This window comes from Berghia stephanieae, chromosome 1 (genome assembly GCF_034508935.2).
Source record: "Berghia stephanieae isolate SIO BIC M18660-M18661 chromosome 1, UCSD_Bste_1.3, whole genome shotgun sequence".
Classification (NCBI taxonomy): Eukaryota; Metazoa; Mollusca; class Gastropoda; order Nudibranchia; family Aeolidiidae; genus Berghia; species Berghia stephanieae.
In genome coordinates, this window is record NC_088360.1 from 13,657,111 (window position 1) to 13,674,610 (window position 17,500).

The 17,500-nt window shown below is 33.3% G+C and overlaps 2 protein-coding genes across 4 annotated transcripts in view; both read right to left on the reverse strand.

Annotated features, from left to right (window-relative positions):
• The window catches only part of LOC144968549 (putative small nuclear ribonucleoprotein Sm D2), a 399,977-nt gene that overhangs the window by 63,251 nt on the left and 319,226 nt on the right, over positions 1-17,500 (reverse strand). The gene's annotated exons all lie outside the window — the stretch shown is intronic.
• LOC144968385 (uncharacterized) overlaps positions 1-17,500 on the reverse strand; it is a 20,267-nt gene that overhangs the window by 1,212 nt on the left and 1,555 nt on the right. The window contains exons 2-11 of one of the 3 annotated variants that reach the window (XM_078906690.1): positions 16,408-16,502; positions 14,141-14,217; positions 10,076-10,503; positions 9,066-9,154; positions 8,021-8,166; positions 7,030-7,336; positions 5,972-6,263; positions 4,500-4,601; positions 3,820-3,955; positions 1-3,081 (exon numbers count right to left, since the gene is read on the reverse strand). The exon at positions 1-3,081 is cut by the window's left edge and continues 1,212 nt beyond it. In XM_078906690.1, coding sequence (XP_078762816.1) covers positions 2,931-3,081; positions 3,820-3,955; positions 4,500-4,601; positions 5,972-6,263; positions 7,030-7,336; positions 8,021-8,166; positions 9,066-9,154; positions 10,076-10,145 — 1,293 coding nt within the window. In that variant the 5' untranslated portion in view covers positions 10,146-10,503; positions 14,141-14,217; positions 16,408-16,502 and the 3' untranslated portion in view covers positions 1-2,930. The remainder of the gene's footprint in view (positions 3,082-3,819; positions 3,956-4,499; positions 4,602-5,971; positions 6,264-7,029; positions 7,337-8,020; positions 8,167-9,065; positions 9,155-10,075; positions 10,504-14,140; positions 14,218-16,407; positions 16,503-17,500) is intronic. The other 2 variants (XM_078906680.1, XM_078906698.1) reach the window with 2 other exon arrangements.

Consider the following 17,500-nt stretch of genomic DNA (forward strand, 5'->3'; position numbering starts at 1 on the left):
TATCAAGTAGCATCAGCTTATTAACTCTGAACTTGTATGAAATACAAAGTTTGTATTATTTCACCAGAGGAATGTATACATGGCACTGCACGACAGCATATGTTCAAGCATCCATTATCAAACTGCTTCTACAAATATAAAATATAGTTGAGAATTAAAGTCCCCACACAATAAATAATTATACTATTATAACAAAAAGAACAGAGTAAATATCACATTGATTTACAACAAACAAAAAAAAAAGAGTTTGTTTTATATTGGCAAACTTTAAGAATCAAATATAAGTCAAACAATTTGTTCAATTTTAGATCCCTGAAAAATAAAAATCATATACTTTGAGCAAAGATTTGTACGTATATACAATGACATTATAGTCAATAATGGTAAAATACGTAGATAAAACGTAAGTCAGTTCCAGAACTGCAACACTGTAAAATCCATCACACAACGATCCTTGGAAAATATGGTTTAAATCTTTTTTTAAATAAACAATAATGTAACATTGTTCAGGAGAAGTAACTTTGATAGTAAATGTGATCATCTCTGAGAGGCACATAAATGAATATTAATAATATCATAGTAATTTTTCTGTAAACAATAACATTTTTATATATCATTCACCATCCTCTTTGAGGCACTAGGCAAGAAAAGATATTACATCTAGTAAACAAAGAGATCTTATAAGTAGTTTTGATGCTATCTGCAAACAATTAAACATAAAATCATCAAACAAAAAGTTGTAGTTGAATAATTTGAATATGAAAAAGAAAATAAACCCTATAAGATATTGCATGAAGAAATATAGTAAAAACCGGTTAAACTGAAATTCAAGGAACTCATTATTCTATTTCGGTTTTTGTTTCAGTTTAGGCATACCTGAAAAGGTTATCAAGATTTTCAAGGGGGATTATTATCTCACTGCTATTATTGATCCTAGTCTCACACAAAATGCACTGGGTAGTATGTTGTGTTTGTGTGTTTGGGGGGATGGTGGGGGGGGGGGTTGTACGTATGTGTGCACACAAGCGAGCGGGTCAACTGCATGTGCAACCACAATATTTGAAAAGTGCAGTTGAAATACATACCAAGTTTAAAGCACTTTAATTTGTTTGTGTTACAAGTGGTGTAGTAAAATAATTTTAAAACAATGATCAAAAGACCACTAATAATAAAGAATCAGTCATCATCATGTAAATATATAAAGCCAGCGGTGAAAATTTATAGTTTCGACAAATACAATTCAATTGATTTAGTATGAATGACAGGTTGCAGTTGCGACAGTAACCATCATGGATGCATGCTCCATGTGCCTTTATAACTCTTAAAGATGACCTAACTTTTGTTATGGCATTACAGTCTTTGCCAAGTTTTATTTATACTATTAAGTAAGCTGAACGCACACCATGCTGCCAAAGAATAATAAATGAAATAAAAATGATCAAATTTACAGGTTCTGCTTAGTGATGATGAAAACTTATGAGATATATGATCACTATAAAAAGTACCTGATTATTGTTTTAAAGGTTACTATGCCATCACTAAAAGACAGTGTTATTGTCGTTCTATCAAAGTTTATAATTTTGAGATGAAAACAACATTGATGAAAAAATATCAAGTTACAAAACTACTTTTTAATAAATCATCAACTTTAATTCAATTTTAAATATGCACTCACTTCATATACTGCATGTTCACAGACTTTAATAATAATGGAGAAATTTCCCTATACTGCTATAACTTCGAAGATGTAAGACTCTAAGTGCTTATACTACACATGCTTTAAAGAAAAAAAAAACAACACACAAACTACCATAAAAATGTGTTTTTTTTCTCAATAATAAAAAAAAAGCTTCTCATAAAGTCTGAAGTAATGAGATAAGTTTGAAGCGAGTATTTTAAAATTAACAAAGACTCTTGTTTCACAAATGCTCTGGGTTGTATGGCCTTCCATAGAATGAAAAGAAAAATATCTCATTGCATCTTTTGTGCAGGTTTTAAATGTTGATCCTTTTCTCAACAGGCAGCCAATGCAGATTATGAAGTAGACGTCAGGCAGAATCACATCTTTATCTCATGAATATTAGCCTAATGTCACTGTAATGAACAGACTGCAAGCGATTCAGATTGTGCAAAATGTCAAACAACACAGTTTTGGTAACACCAGAACACAACCAATTGCTTGGTCAAATCCTTTGATATGAACCATTACAAAGTAGCATCATTTTTAGTTTTTTAAAAATTGATTTATCTAAATTCAAATCTTAATCTGTTGCTCCATTGACAGCCCAGAGTCGTTATCAACAATTTGAACGAAAATATCCCCCAAGATCAAATTAGATTCGCTTTTCTACTTCTTATCTAGTTCTACCGCTCATTTCCCACACATAGGCATACAGCACCTGTCTATTATTTTTCAGTTCTAGTCCGTTCTTTCTCATCCATTTCTAAACACTTTGAATGCACTTCTCGCTAATGTCTGGTACACTGTGCAAATTTCTCAAAACCAAACCCATTACAAATTGCGTATCATCAATGTATTGATGGCAAACCTGAGATTTCTTATAATTTTAGGTAAACGATAAAATAAACAAAACAAAAAGAACTGGTCCAAGCACTGAACAAAGGGGGGCCCACAGTCAAGAACATTCTCCTCAGATCTATATTCATCCACCACCTATGCCTATTTTCATTCAGGCCTTTGCTCCATTGTAAAATGACTTGTTTCTCTTTCTATATATATAAAAAAGAATCATCAGTGATTAGAAAATCATTAAAAAATATTAGAGTTTTTATAAGCTTTAACTATTTCAAACTTCTACAATTCCATTAAAAAGTTTAAAATTGTTAATTGTAGTTGTTTTTGTTTTAATGCTGCACATCAATAAATAAATGGTTGGATTTTTAGCATTATTCTTGTTTATATGGGAACTTCAAAGACGTGTGTTGTGCTCTGGTTTCAAAGCATTCATCTCTGAAGACAAGACTTTAGTGACCTTCATGCACTGCACAGCATCAGGAGCATCCATCCGACTTAAAGCCAGCTCTGCTGCTTCCCGCACAGTTGAGATTGGATCATTTCGCCTATAGCAGTTCAGAGAAAAAAAAAAATGAAATCCTTGTTATTCCACATATTGCAATTTATAGATTTATTGAGATGTGTCCTAAATAAAATAAAATTGAGGAAAGAGTTATTCAACAATCTTCAAAATGACTTGATTGATTGATTCATTGATCATTGGTAAAACAATTGTTTTCAAAATGAAGAAAAAAAAAAGATTAAAAGGGAGAGTCAAAAATGAAGTAAAACTCGACAGAGGAAAGAACCATCAATATATTCTCTATTTTATTAGTATTTTATTGTATATGGAGTCATGAGAATAATGGGGCTGGAATTAATCCTGGTTTCTAAATTATGAAACTGACAGAAACTATTTTTCACTAATATTTGGATCACCTACCACAAATTGACCAGATCCACTGGTCCAAACTACTCAACTATAGACGGGCAGGCAGAAGTGCCAAGTGGAGATGCCACTTTTAAAGTTAATTTGTGTCTAAAGTTACTCCGCTAAAATTCAGGACACTCAATTGCAGAATATCACTTAGAGTTAAGGGGAGAGTGTTACTAATAAAACTAGAAAAAAATGTGTAAAATACACGTTATGGATAAAATAAACACTTCTTCATATGCATACATCAAATGTTGGATGCACTAAGGTCATTTCTTGGAAGATTTTTGATGACTTTTAAGATTTTAAAAAGAAGTTAAACATGCCAAAGACCCTAGACATAGTTAACTAGAAAAATATACATTCTCACCATCTATCGACAACATGGGTGACTGCTCTAGTAGATCGAAGATACCCAAGACTGAGGCAGGCACTCTCTCTAACAAGTCGGTCCTCATCTTCCAAAAGAGCGATAATCTTATCTGCTGTAGATGGCGTTTTTTTACCTTGTTAAAAAGAAGCAAACAGAATAATGAAATTACATGAACATAATTCACCTTCAAGAAGAAAAACAAAGGAGATTTGCAAATCAAGTTAATCAAAATGTTATTATATTGATTTTAGAGATATTAATTGTGTTTTCCACACCAAGTCATATAATCTCCCATACCTCTGTTATCTATTTGCACTCTTTCAAATGACTGAAAAAGGGATTTGAGTACCACCTACAAGAATATGATGAGCTTTCAGGTGGCAATAAGTCTATGCAGAATCTTTTTCAATCCTTCTCTAGAAGGCAGTGGCATGTGAGGCCAGTATGCTGATCCATTTATGCAATTTTGGTTTCACCGTTTATCAATTTATTTATTTAATTTCATTTTGAGCCCAGTACCCAGATATTGGACCGCTCTGGGTCCTAATCTATCTGAGCCATTCTTTAATTAAAATACCCATTTACACTACACGGTATTCTTACAATGAATTCAGTTATTGTGACACTAAAAATGATGAAGGATTTATTAACAATAGAGTGATGGAATAAATAATTACCTGCATGAGCAAGAGCAATTGCTGCCACAGCCCTAACGTTTGGGTCCTCATCATCCAGCATGTCTGACAAACCAGAGACAATTGCTGGAAACCGAAACCTTCCTGTAGTTGACATAAAACAAGATTTTATTTTAAATGACAACATCATTATAGTGCAAGAGACTTTGATAAGTTTATTTAAAGGCGACCTTTTTCTTTTAAAAAACGGTGTCCTAGAAACTAAGAACATCGTAAGAAAAAAGCCAGTTGGAAGAACCCATAATAAAAACATCTGGCAGATATTTTCTATTGATTCTTTCTGAATAACTCACACACAAAACACTAACATTTTTTAAATCTTAAAATATAAGCAACAGTAAGCTTTATAAAAATCATGAAATTGGGATTGATAATCATTTCCTGGCTTTAAGGAAGTCAATACTTGAAGGAAAGATTAATAGGAAAAGAGGGAGAGGGAGATGACGAAAGAGGTGGTTGGGAAACATAAAAGAAAGGACTGGGAGTATAATAAAAGACTGCTTTGAGATGGCGCTAGACAGAGAAATGTGGAAGAACATGGCATCAAACATCTTTGATATGGAAATCCCGGTAAGGTAAGGTAATCATTTCCATCCTGACATGGAATTCATCAACTATTATGGTAAACTTTTGTTGCCAAAAATGTAGAGGCATAATTTTAAAAATCTGACAACTCTAAATTCTGCAAAATAAATCGACTGGTTGAGTCCATAACAAACAGCCAGTAAATACTATGCTGTCTAAAGCTGTGGACTGTAAAAGCTATTGAACAAAAATAAGTATTTAAAATTTTGAATACGAACAAATTATATTACAAAAAACATTTAATTCTAAGGGGTTCAACATGAATGAGTATTAAAAAAACATTTATTCGATTGCCATAGAGGTAAGGCTCAAACCCCTTTTTTAAACAATAAAAGCAGACCTTTAGAACCCATTTGGCAGGGGTTTATAACAGTTTCTGTAGCGTTAAATAGACAATAGTATCGGATAGGACACTGGTCTATGCCAAAGTACTTTCCACCAAATCTAACACACCCTGCTCCTTAATCACTGCTGGGTGGACAGGGGGTCAGAAAAATCTTGACTGCACCTAGGATTGACACCACACCCTTTGTTTGTGAGGCAAGTACTCTACTGATGGACTATCAGAGTCCCCTATTCTATTAAAGTAAAAATATAATAATATATGTAAAATCCAGAGATGAGTGTAGAGGTCTGATCAGGATGAAGGATGTAGGATAATGATAATTTGTTTTTGTGTCATACTATAACAAAGACAAGATCATATTTACACATCTAGATACACACACACACACACACACACACACACACACACACACACACATATATATATATATATATATATATATATATATACAAAAAATTACATATTCACACACACAAACGCATAAAAAAAAATATATTAATGTCACTCATATAGCAAGCATTACCCAAATTTTGAATTGTTGAAATTCTTAGGCTGCTGTCCATACTAAGAACTTCCCTGAGCGATGCATAGGCTGTAACATAATCTTGCATTCCTGTGAAGAATGCATGAGGATGCGGTTTGCCACAAAACTTGTCATAAACAGAGCGCTTCACAATCTTATTCAGAGAGAAGACATCCTTATACATCAGGTTGACAAACAGCTTTTTTCGTTCTTCTGGGTTGTCAGAGAATCCTTCGACTATCTTGGCCGCATAATCTTGTAAAAATTTGTCCCTGTATTCAATCCATGTCACCTTTTAATAAAGAATTGTGAACAAAACATCAGAATTGCTAAGCGTGTTTCTTTTTAGGAATTTCACCCTGTTTGTGACATTATTAAGTCATATTACCACCACCACCTTCATTATCATCATCATCATCATCATTATTACTGGACCACTCGACCCAATTCACTGGGTTCACGTTCGTTATATACAAAATATGAACGGAATGGAATTTTTATTTTTATTTTTTTACTTATGAATCAGCGGTGAATAATCTCTATATGACCAGGTCTAAGGTGTACATACATAAAGGTCTGACATCTTATTTCTGTTGCCATATGAAATGAGACAACAGATGAAAGGGAATTTAAGATCCTAATAGTACTGCCCATCAAACATGCATGATTTGGTAACAATTGGACATTTTATATGCGGAAAGCAAATTCAAAGCAATCTTCTCTCCTTTTCCAAACTTTCATCCCCTCCCTTTAATCTGAACTCAAATCCTCTTGACAAATATCAATCAAACAATCAATCAATAAAACAATTTATCAGAAGACTTTTATTAGAAGTCGGCCATCATTCCCCTCTGTTGTCTTCCAATGCTGATATTTCTCCATGTGGACATGGATAAATAATATAATACCTCAATGGGCATGAATAAACAAAATAAAACCTCATTGGGTATGAATAAATAAAACAATACCTCAATGGGTATGAATAAATAAAATAATACCTCAGTGGGTATGAATAAATAAAATAATACCTCAATGGGTATGAATATATAAAATAATACCTCATTCTTTCCTTTGAAATGTCGGTCCCAAAAAGGTGTATCTTGACTTATTGAGCTGAGATCAATACCTTGACTAAAAGCCACAAAGTCAGGCTCCTGCTCTGCAGTGCTAGACAAGTGTGATTTGCTGATCGGTACACGTATTCCATGAGTAAATACATATCCTGAGTCATCTGCAGTAGGATCAAAGATCTTTTCAATATTTTGGATGTCTTTCTTTATACAGTCAATAATAAGGTCGGTTCTTGGTTCAAAATGCTCTTCCTTGAGAATGAAAGACCAGTTGATTTTGGCCAACATCAGTCGACTGAAATTCAAATCATTATAAAAAAACATATTAGCTTTAAAAATAGCATGAACTTTTAAGTATACAAAATGGCTATGCAGATGGTATCTATCCATAAATGGCTAAATTTTACTTCAGCTGATTAGCTACAAATACAATTCTGAAGCCCAAGCAATTTCCAAATAAGTGTTTCCCATTAAAAATATTTTTAAGGTGATAGACTGATACAGATATCTTTAATCAAAAATATCTAAATGCTGTTAGGTTGATAATCATGGCAAATTATCAAATTGCAGCTTTAAACATATATTTTCTCTACCTACTTAAAACCCACAAATTCGATATTGAGTGAATTAGTTTGTTTCCCTCTCCATTCATAGCATTGTGGCTTATTGTTCTTAAATAATTTGAGATGAACAACTTTTGTCCACATCTAGACATTCTGAGTTTAAATATTTAGTGTTCAACAATTACAAACCTTGAAAAAGTTTTCTTTGTTTTCATTGCCAATGTCAAAATCAGGAAAAGAGGTAATAGATGAATAATCACCATTTATTAACACAATGCATTCAAAGAGGAACATTTTAAGGCAATCATAAATTTTCTTATTAAACATAAGTACAATTTCGATTCAATTTAGATTCAGTTGCGTTCCAAAAATTGTCAATACTAAAAATCATGTGAGATTTTAAGAAATTTACATACGCGCCACCATTCAATTTTGGAGCCAAAAGGTGGAAAGGTATCTTGCCCAGGGGATAAATTGCTGAATTGGAAATGTAGGCAAGAGAGAGTTGCTCCTGGATGCTTTTGTCCACTGCAGACATGTCGGTAAGAACAGGTAAATAAACCTACGTGAGGAGAGCAGAAAAACATAACATTTTACAGAAAATACTTTATTCTCGCTTTACATGCACCCTTCCCTACTCCCGTCTTTCAAGCATCCTTGTTTCAATCTCCCTTTTCTTCCCCATCCAATAATGAAACTGAAGTTTGAGAAATTTATTTTTCAATTGAATAAAATCTAGTTTGTTTGGAAAAGGAAGGAGAGTAGATAAAGGGGTGAAAATGGGAACAAAGGTACTGGTCCAAAATCATCACAGCATTTGAATTTACCTGTGTGTATATTGGGGTGTGACAGCCAGATGGATAAGACCTGTAACCTGAATGAACTTGGTTCAAGCCCCATTTAAGCAGGATTTTAACCTTCAGTTTATCCACTCAGTCAACTTGGGTAAGTTCCAACATTATCACAAGTTTGATATAAAATCCCTCTGCGCATGCCAAGACAATGGCATTGCCGTCTTGCGCAAGGGCTCCTTTTTCTTGTCTTCTTTTGTTTTCATTTTTTTCTTATCTATGCCATCGCATTATTGACAAACTTATCAGCTAAGGTTCCATGCCAGGACCAAGAAAAAAACAAAACATGAATGTCAATCCAGAACACATGGAAAGGGAAACCAAATATAGGGGGATAGAAGAAACAGCATAAGTGACCTATCAGTTAACTAATGTTATTGAGGAATAAGTATACAGAAAAATGCATTGCTTCTATTTTCAAAAAGTTCATTCAATGTTTTTAACTTTTGAAAAATAGATAGAAAATCATGTTAAATAAAATTTAGTTATTCCAAACTGAAAATATTCATTATTATTATTAATTATAGCTTCATGTATGTGAAAATTTGCTGTCATTTTTACCAGTCCATCATTGCAAAAGGTTGAGAACCACCGACCTAAACAATCTTACCTTACAGCCAAGAATAGCTTCACTTGTTTTCTTCCCATCATCACCAGGTTGACTGTACCAGACACTCAGCCCAGCAGATCGCAGTTTATCTGTAGTTCAATGAAACGTTTTGCTTAAGTTTTTAGCACTTCTTCACTAACACGATATTCAGATACAATGATGTTTCTACAATACCATAGACTGTAAATTAGACTGTCATAGAGTACTTTCGAAAATATTCATATTGGACCCAGAAGTCTGATCACTTATATGTGGAGAGGGAGATCAGAGTAAGATCTATCAGGTTTGTTTCAACCCGAGATAAATATTTTTTCAATTGAGCTGCAGGACACCCACTGAATAATTTATTTTACATGTGATGTAAACTTCTATAGCCATAAATGCCTAAAAGTACAAATGCTTCGACAAGATACACGATAGCTACTAATTAAACTGGCTATAAAATGGACTTTAAGATAGAAGATGTTACTTAATACCAAAATATTCACACAAGAATAACCAGTTACAATAAGGCAACATTACTTTCAGTTATTCTTTCCATAATTTTCATTTTCTTTAAAATGAATTTTAAGTTAAGACTTCGTGGTTATCATCAAGAGAGCAGTAAGCAATGCCACTTGGGCTGTTTGAAGATCAAGTTACATCTTTGTTACAGCTCTCTTGCTAATTGATATATTAATTATATATATCTAATCATTTTTTTTTTTTAATATAGTTTCCTTTGGATAATTATTGATTTTACCTGTATTGATTGGGAATTCTATGTATATTCATATTTCATATTGGCAATTGCCTAAAATAAACCTTTGAATTGGTAAAAACAAGAAGGTTTGATGTCGAGATTAGAAATATAACCAGGCACCAAATAAGAGGCTTGTGAAACTGGCATGCTAAAAGAAGAAATTGCCAACCATACTATTACTATAATTTGTTTTCTTCAAATTGATAGCAGTAACCGTTTCTAACAAAAAAGAGTTAAGAAAACTACAAATAGGATCAGATGAACTCACTGACTAATTTTTTTACAAACTCCAGGTCATCGTCATGGTATCCAATGACAACATCTCCAAGAGAGGCCATCGATGAACGGCGTGTTATGATCAAATTTAATACAAAAAGTGGAACTCTTCAGTGCCAATTAGATTAGTGGTGTGGTTATGGCTCACTGTCTTCTGCACAAGAACTTGTCTTACAATGGATTGGTCTTCCAGAGGATCTGATGAGGAGCCCTGTGAAATAGTACTTGTGTTTGAAGACCAAGATCTCTTCTGTTTGGGCAAATCAGAAGCTTGCTTTGATAGATTTGTTCTTTGCTGAACAGATGGCTGTTTGGAAGTATTTTGATTGTTCAACGGTGGAGATTCACTCTTTAGAGAAGGTTCATCATCATCATCATCATCATCGTATTCTACTACACTTGTGTTTGTCGCCTCTATAACTGAAAAACAAGAAAGAAAAAAAATTATAAAACCTCTCAATGACTTATCAATTTGTTAAGTAGCGTTGAAAGCAGTTGGCCAACAATGACACAAAAGGGTTGGGCAAGTGTTGGAAGATTTATACAATCTTCTTTTAGTCAAAAATATAAATTGAACTAAATATTGCTACATGTGTCTTCATTAGAATTTTTCTAGTGGCTACATAATTCTTATTGATACAAAGTAAAGTTTTGAGCATGCATGTTATGCCAATGAACATATATAAAAAAAAGTAGTCCTTCAGAGCCATTAGGCCCATGGAGTTGGAGTTGATCTCAGTCTCTATAGTGGGAAATGGACAATAGCAATTGCTTGCTATCATTTGGATAGGATGCTAGTCTATCGCAAAGTACTTTCCCCCAGATCTAACAGACCCAGCTACCCAATCACTACTGGGTGGACGGGGGGTCAGAAAACAATCTCAACTGCACCCAGGATCGATCTCAGTCCCTTTGATTGTGAAGCGAGTGCTCTATACCAACTGAGCTTTTGGGACCCCCAATGGACATATAACAGCTTGAATATTGCTTTTTGTCTTAGCTCAGTCTCAAAATAATTATTATAAGAATCTTATATTTCAGACGTTTTTCCAAGTATCTCGCTCGGGTACAACCTTAATTGCTTATTCAAAACAAAAAAATGTTTAACCATTAGGACAAATGTCAAACATTTTGAATAAGACGTTGTTAAACCTTACAATAGAAAAATAAAAGCTCAGTATAAATTCAATCTGCTAAATGAAAATGATTTATAAAATTGGACAATATTGTATGATAACCAAGCAGCTTCATGCAGGCTAATATTTGCATTAAAAACATAGCATTTTTATTCTTTCCAAAGTTTAATGTCAAGCTCTAAGCACTGAACACAATCTACTGATCCTGATAAGCAATGTACATCTAACATAATAAAGGAAGCCACATGCAAACTTTTAATAATCTTATATAATTGTTTGGGACACACAAAAATTCTGTTTAACACCAGAGGGACACATACATTTTTCATCAGTATCTGATAGGACAAGATATCGGGACCTTGTCTTATTGAAAGAGAGAAAGAGAGAGAGAGAGAGAGAGAGAGAGAGAGAGAGAGAGAGAGAGAGAGAGAGAGAGAGAGAGAGTGAGAGAGAGAGAGAGAGAGAGAGAGAGAGATGGGGAGACACATATGAAAGAAAAAGTCCATTTAAAAGATTATGAGGAATTGAGAAAAATACATCTTGATTCTAACACCAACTACACATGGTTGCAGTCAAGAGCCACTAAACCCATGGGGCCAGATTTTATCCCGGTTTCTATGGCATGAAATGGACAAAGGCAATTGCTTGCTATCCTTTGGATAGGATGCTATACAATTGCAAAGTACTTTCCACCAAATCAAGCAGACCAAAGTACCCAATCACTGCTGGGTGGTTAGAGGGTCAGAAGAACATCTTGACTGCACACGGGATTCATCAAGTGAGTGATCTACGACCTGGGCTATGTGGACCCCTAACTACACATGGTAAAAGCTGTTAAATCATTTTCACTTGATAAAAACTCAGTAACCATCAGCATCTGAAGTTTTAAAAAAACTGCAACAGAATTTTCAATTGATACACTTTCAACATGGAGGTACAACGATAAATATATTAATATACATCGCAAGTATTGCACATTACAAGATTGAAACCAGAGGGTATCAGTACAAGACAATTTGTTTGGTCTACGCGACCAGAATATACAAAGAATCCTTAAACATCGCTTCAGTTTGGTATGTATAACACCAAAAGTGACACTGCCTCTCAAAAGCACATTATGTTGTGGTAGGATTTATACTCAAAATTTTAATTTATAGTTAAAAATTATGAATCTTGAGTTGAGTTGATGTCTTTCACCAAAAAGAGTATTTCTGATCATTTAAATTTCATAGGTAAATTCACTTCTAGGCCTGTGTTTCACTCAGACATGAAACTAATTTGATGCAGTGGGTCACAAATATATAATCTCAAATAACTTTCTTATTCTACAGAACTTCAGTATAACAGGTGTGGTGGGACCAGCCTAAAATTTCTGTTATAACCTAGTCCTGTTACAACCGAATTCCAAGTAAAACAACCCAAATGGCCTAAATCACCATTTTTTATCATTGGTACTCTCTCTCTCTCTCTCTCTCTCTCTCTCTCTCTCTCTCTCTCTCTCTCTCTCTCTCTCTCTCTCTCACTCTATCTGTCTCTCTCTCTCATTCACTTTCAAGCTGACCGTTGTGTGAGTGTATGTGTGTGTGTGTGTGTGTGTGTTTGTGCTACACATTGTCCTGGGAAAAGGACAATGTTATATTGAAAATGAGATAGTATGGTAGTAAGTACATCACCTTAACATACAAATACACACACATACACAGAGTATTCACAAACTAGACCTAGCATAGCTCTCCATTGCTTTTAGCTGTGGGTAGACCTGAGCGTAATGTGGGCTAATTCATTGTATTTGGAAATATTAAGCCGGTTTCAGCGCCCTTGTTTTATCAGATTAAGACTCTTACAAGTCCCTGCTATAGCCAGTAAATTTTCTTTAAGGCAAAGAGGGAGAAAATAAGGGAGATTTATAAAAAAACAGTTATAACCAGGTGCCTGTTATACTGAGGTTCCACTATACTTACAACTATTTACGATGAGGTTGCTAGCTCAAGAGACTATACAGATATATTACTTGTATAAAATCATTATGGCATAAAAATGTACTGGAGTAGTTTGGGGTAAAATGGTACCATGTTACGTTGCAGCACTATATTCTATTGGTAACATTTAAACGAGCAATTGTACTTCACCAAATTCACAAAAGTGTACTGATTTAAAAAATGTGAATGTATAATAGTATCCTTGCAAACTGCATACACCCAGTTAATTGCAGCGCTTGCAATTTTCTCTATCACTTTTCTCTTGTAACTATCCCCAAAAAATGTTTATTTAATGACTGGAACTGGAACAGAGGTAGAAAGAGAAAAAACATAATCTCAGGCATAAAAAATCTCATCAGTTTTATAGGGCTTCACTCACTAATAGCTCCCAGGGCCCCTTCCTAAGGGGAAAAACTGTGGATTATAATTAATTATAAATGTACATTACTAATATATGGGAAGATGTTGACTAACAGTTGCCCAAGACACACAAGGTAAGATGTGCTGAGCCACTGCATTTTCAAATTAACTAATACAGGTCATTCTCCCACAGCATGATGCATAGTAGCAATAGCATGAGCTTGTAATATACAGAGCTGATGCACATTTGCACACTGTGTTGTGGTGGTGGTTGTAGTAGTGGTGGTGAGGATGGTGATGTGGTGGTGGATGTCGTAGTAATGGAGGTGGATGTTGGAAGTAGTAGCTGACAAAATAGAACCGCACTGCTTGACATCATTTCTCTAAGTGCAATGTGCAGTAGTTAATAGAGATGATAGAGTAATTTGATTATCAACAACAAAACTATAAAGCATGTAATGGCTTGCATGCAATACAAAAAAACCCCCAAAAAAACAAAACGTAAAGCAATATGCCATAGGTCCACACACTTGACATCACAAGACTTGAAATAACATAAACATAAATAAATCTGAATGATACTGTTAATCCGTATTGTCCTATGGTGGTGTAACATTCGATTCTTCACTGACATAGTCGATGATGTACCACAGCCCATTCTATCAAAAATCAAAAGTGAAAGTTTGGATGTGAATTACAAAACAATATAGCATATATGCAGGTAAATGAAGTGAGGAGAAAATAAAAGACTGTTCAAATACAAAATTGCAATAAAGTTCCCTAGAGGTTGAACATGAGAATGAGTATGGTAAATTGGTAATTATTAACATCATAAAAAATGTAGATTCTTTGACTCAAAAGTAAGTTTTTATTCTGAAGCCAAAAAGGACATATAATATGCAAGAAAAAAAAAAGCATAAATCTTTTTATTACATTTCTTTATAAAGGAACATAAGTCTTACCATTATTCTTGGATAAATATTGATGAGTGAAAATAGTAAACAGAACATTTTAAGACACTCAGATCAGTAACATTACTCATGTAAATCTCACTATTTTTATTTTTTTTCTCACAATATTTTGACACACTGATAAAGGAATTACATTGCAAAACATGACTACAAGATGCATTTTTTTTCAATCATCATGTTAAAATTGTGAGTGATGCTCAGATCTGTGGGCTGTTTACTTGGGTGATAGGCAAACACTTAAGGTCTTCAGTTCACGGTCAGTGGTTGATTTCGGGACCAAAATATACTTTATTTTAAATTTTCTAGTAAAAAAAACAAACAACTTAAATGTACTAGTTCCAATAAACTATATGATAACTGACGTAATTTTCGAAAGTGTATGCACTTTATGTTTATTAAAGAAGTGAAGGCTCATACAATAAGATAATAGTTAAAAAGGCATCCATATCAATAGTTTAGCAGGTATAGCAAGGAACCATCAATTGTGTGCAGAAGTAAAAGAAAAATTCAATTTCTTATTTTTGTTTTTTATAATCATGACCGACCTGATAATAAAATAATCATTGATGAAATATATCAAGTTTAATGAAAAAAAAAAAATTGCTTTCACACTTTTCACAACTCATCTAAAAATAGGGGCAATCAAAAATAGGCCAGTAAATAAGCTTTTAAAAAAGCCATATAATACTTTCTAGAATTGAAAATAAAATCAAAACATAAAAAACCAATCAAACATTTGTTTTTTGCTGCTCATGGTGTTTATTAACTAAATTCAATCATTTCTTATATGTAATGGTCTTTGACATCCACCATTAATCATCCATTCTCCAATTCGCAAGTTTACAGCTGTCTTCATTGACATTAATGGCCTATCATTTATTACTGTTGCGATATAAATATTGCATTATCTCTTCACCCAATAATATATCAATGCCATTTATTATCATTACACTGACTGCCTTTATTCCATAAAAAAAGCAATAACTGCCCTACATGCCAGCAGGCATAATGGGCAGTAAGTAAGTAAGTAAAACAATAAACAATTATTCATAAACATACTGACATTAAACAAAACATACAGACACAAACACAACTTGCATAAATTAACACATTGTCTTTAAAAGATGGAACCGTTTAATATTATGAAAACAAATTGCATTTGTTAAAAAGATTAAACATACTTCAAAAGATATTTGTTAGCCAATGAAAATACTTTAAATATAAAATGACAATTTCTAGCAAGCACCAACTGGTCATTGAAACAAAAACTAAGCATCGCAATAAAATAAGAGGAGGTAGTTGTTTTCATCGTAAGCTGGAAGTAAACAATTTAAAACAGAACAATTAAACGAATAATGTGTAGAGCATTATTCATACACTTGTTTCTTTCCTTTCCTCCTCTGACCTGTTACTTTGATTAAAGAATATGCTTAATAAATTTCCTATTATTGCATTTAGATAATAATGTGAAATTGAATGTAAGCTTCAATTTAATTACAAAAACATATCAAATGAACATTTTGGGTTTCCCCTTTATCAACAAAACAGGATGAATGAAACACCACAGATGAATGAAATAATGTGGTAGTCTCATTCGTCAGTGGTGTTTCATTCATCCTGTTTAGTTGATAAAGGGGAAACCCGAAATGCTCATGTTTTTGTAATTAAATTGAAGCTTACATTCAATTTCACATTATTATCTATTTCTTCAAGCTTCGAGCAGCAACATTTACATTACCTATTATTGCATTTAAACACATAACCTGGGGATAAATGAAAATGAAGAATTATTTGAGACTAAAAATACATAAACTTCAATTCAACACAAAACTTGCTTTCTGTGTATCTAAAGAAATGAAGCTTTTAGTCTATTCTTACCTCCATTATGACAGCCTTAAACAAATGATTCATAAGTGGCAAAACCAAGACTTAAGAATGTCTTTTATTTCCTCAGACCAAACTCCAAGAAATGTCTGCAATAAGAATTTTTTTAAAGGAAGAATACTTAAACGACTGTAACTTATCAAAAAACATGCTAATTTGAAATCTTCAAGCTTATCAAGAGGTGATGGGTAAAAATTGCTTTAATATTAAAGCATTCATAGACTCCCTTGATCACTTTAAAGTTAAAACGTTTTTTAAAAGAGTTATGAGCAGGGCCAAATGTGTCATCATTCAGGAAATGTCTGGAGACCCAGTGTACTGCAAGGCCTCTTGGTTATTTTATTATTGTTGTTGCCATTATTCTTATGCTACTTAATCAATCATTTTCTGTCAGTCTTTCAATTAGTTTATGCAATTTAAAGCAATACACAGTGCTTACACTATAAACTTTCAGGCACAATATAAAGGGTTATTTCATTTCATATGTTCCTAGCATGACATCCCTTAATATCCATAAAGAGAACAAGCAGTAAATGAAGCAATTAAGCTTTATTGAAAGCTGAGTCACATCCCAATTACTGCCCTTTAAAAATAAAGAGGGTCAGGTCTTCAATTATTATCTTATTAAGTAAAAGATAAAATGATGATTGGAGAGAGATCCACTCTTGCTATTAAAGGTTTAAGTTTAAATCCACAACACACATACTTTTCACTAATATGGAAGGATTCATCAATGAATAAAAGTTATTTATAAAAATATATTAAAGAGAGAAAATATAAAGGAGTGATAATTGTGAGCTGGGACTTTGATAAGTCATGTTGATATAAGCATGATGTCAATATATCTGCTCTGCACTGTCTTTTATGAAAAGTAATATCGGCTAACTCATAAAAACTGATTCATCAGGACAAGAGATGAGTCTTCTGATTTTGTATCTGGACGACGATGGTTCGAGCCCCACTTGTGCCTATTATTATTTCATTTGATTTGACTAATATCTTCCATTTCAGATACACAAAGATCAATGCAGTAAGATTCGTGATGATGGCATTGAAATAAGATATAGTGTTGAGTGTTGAGTTGAAA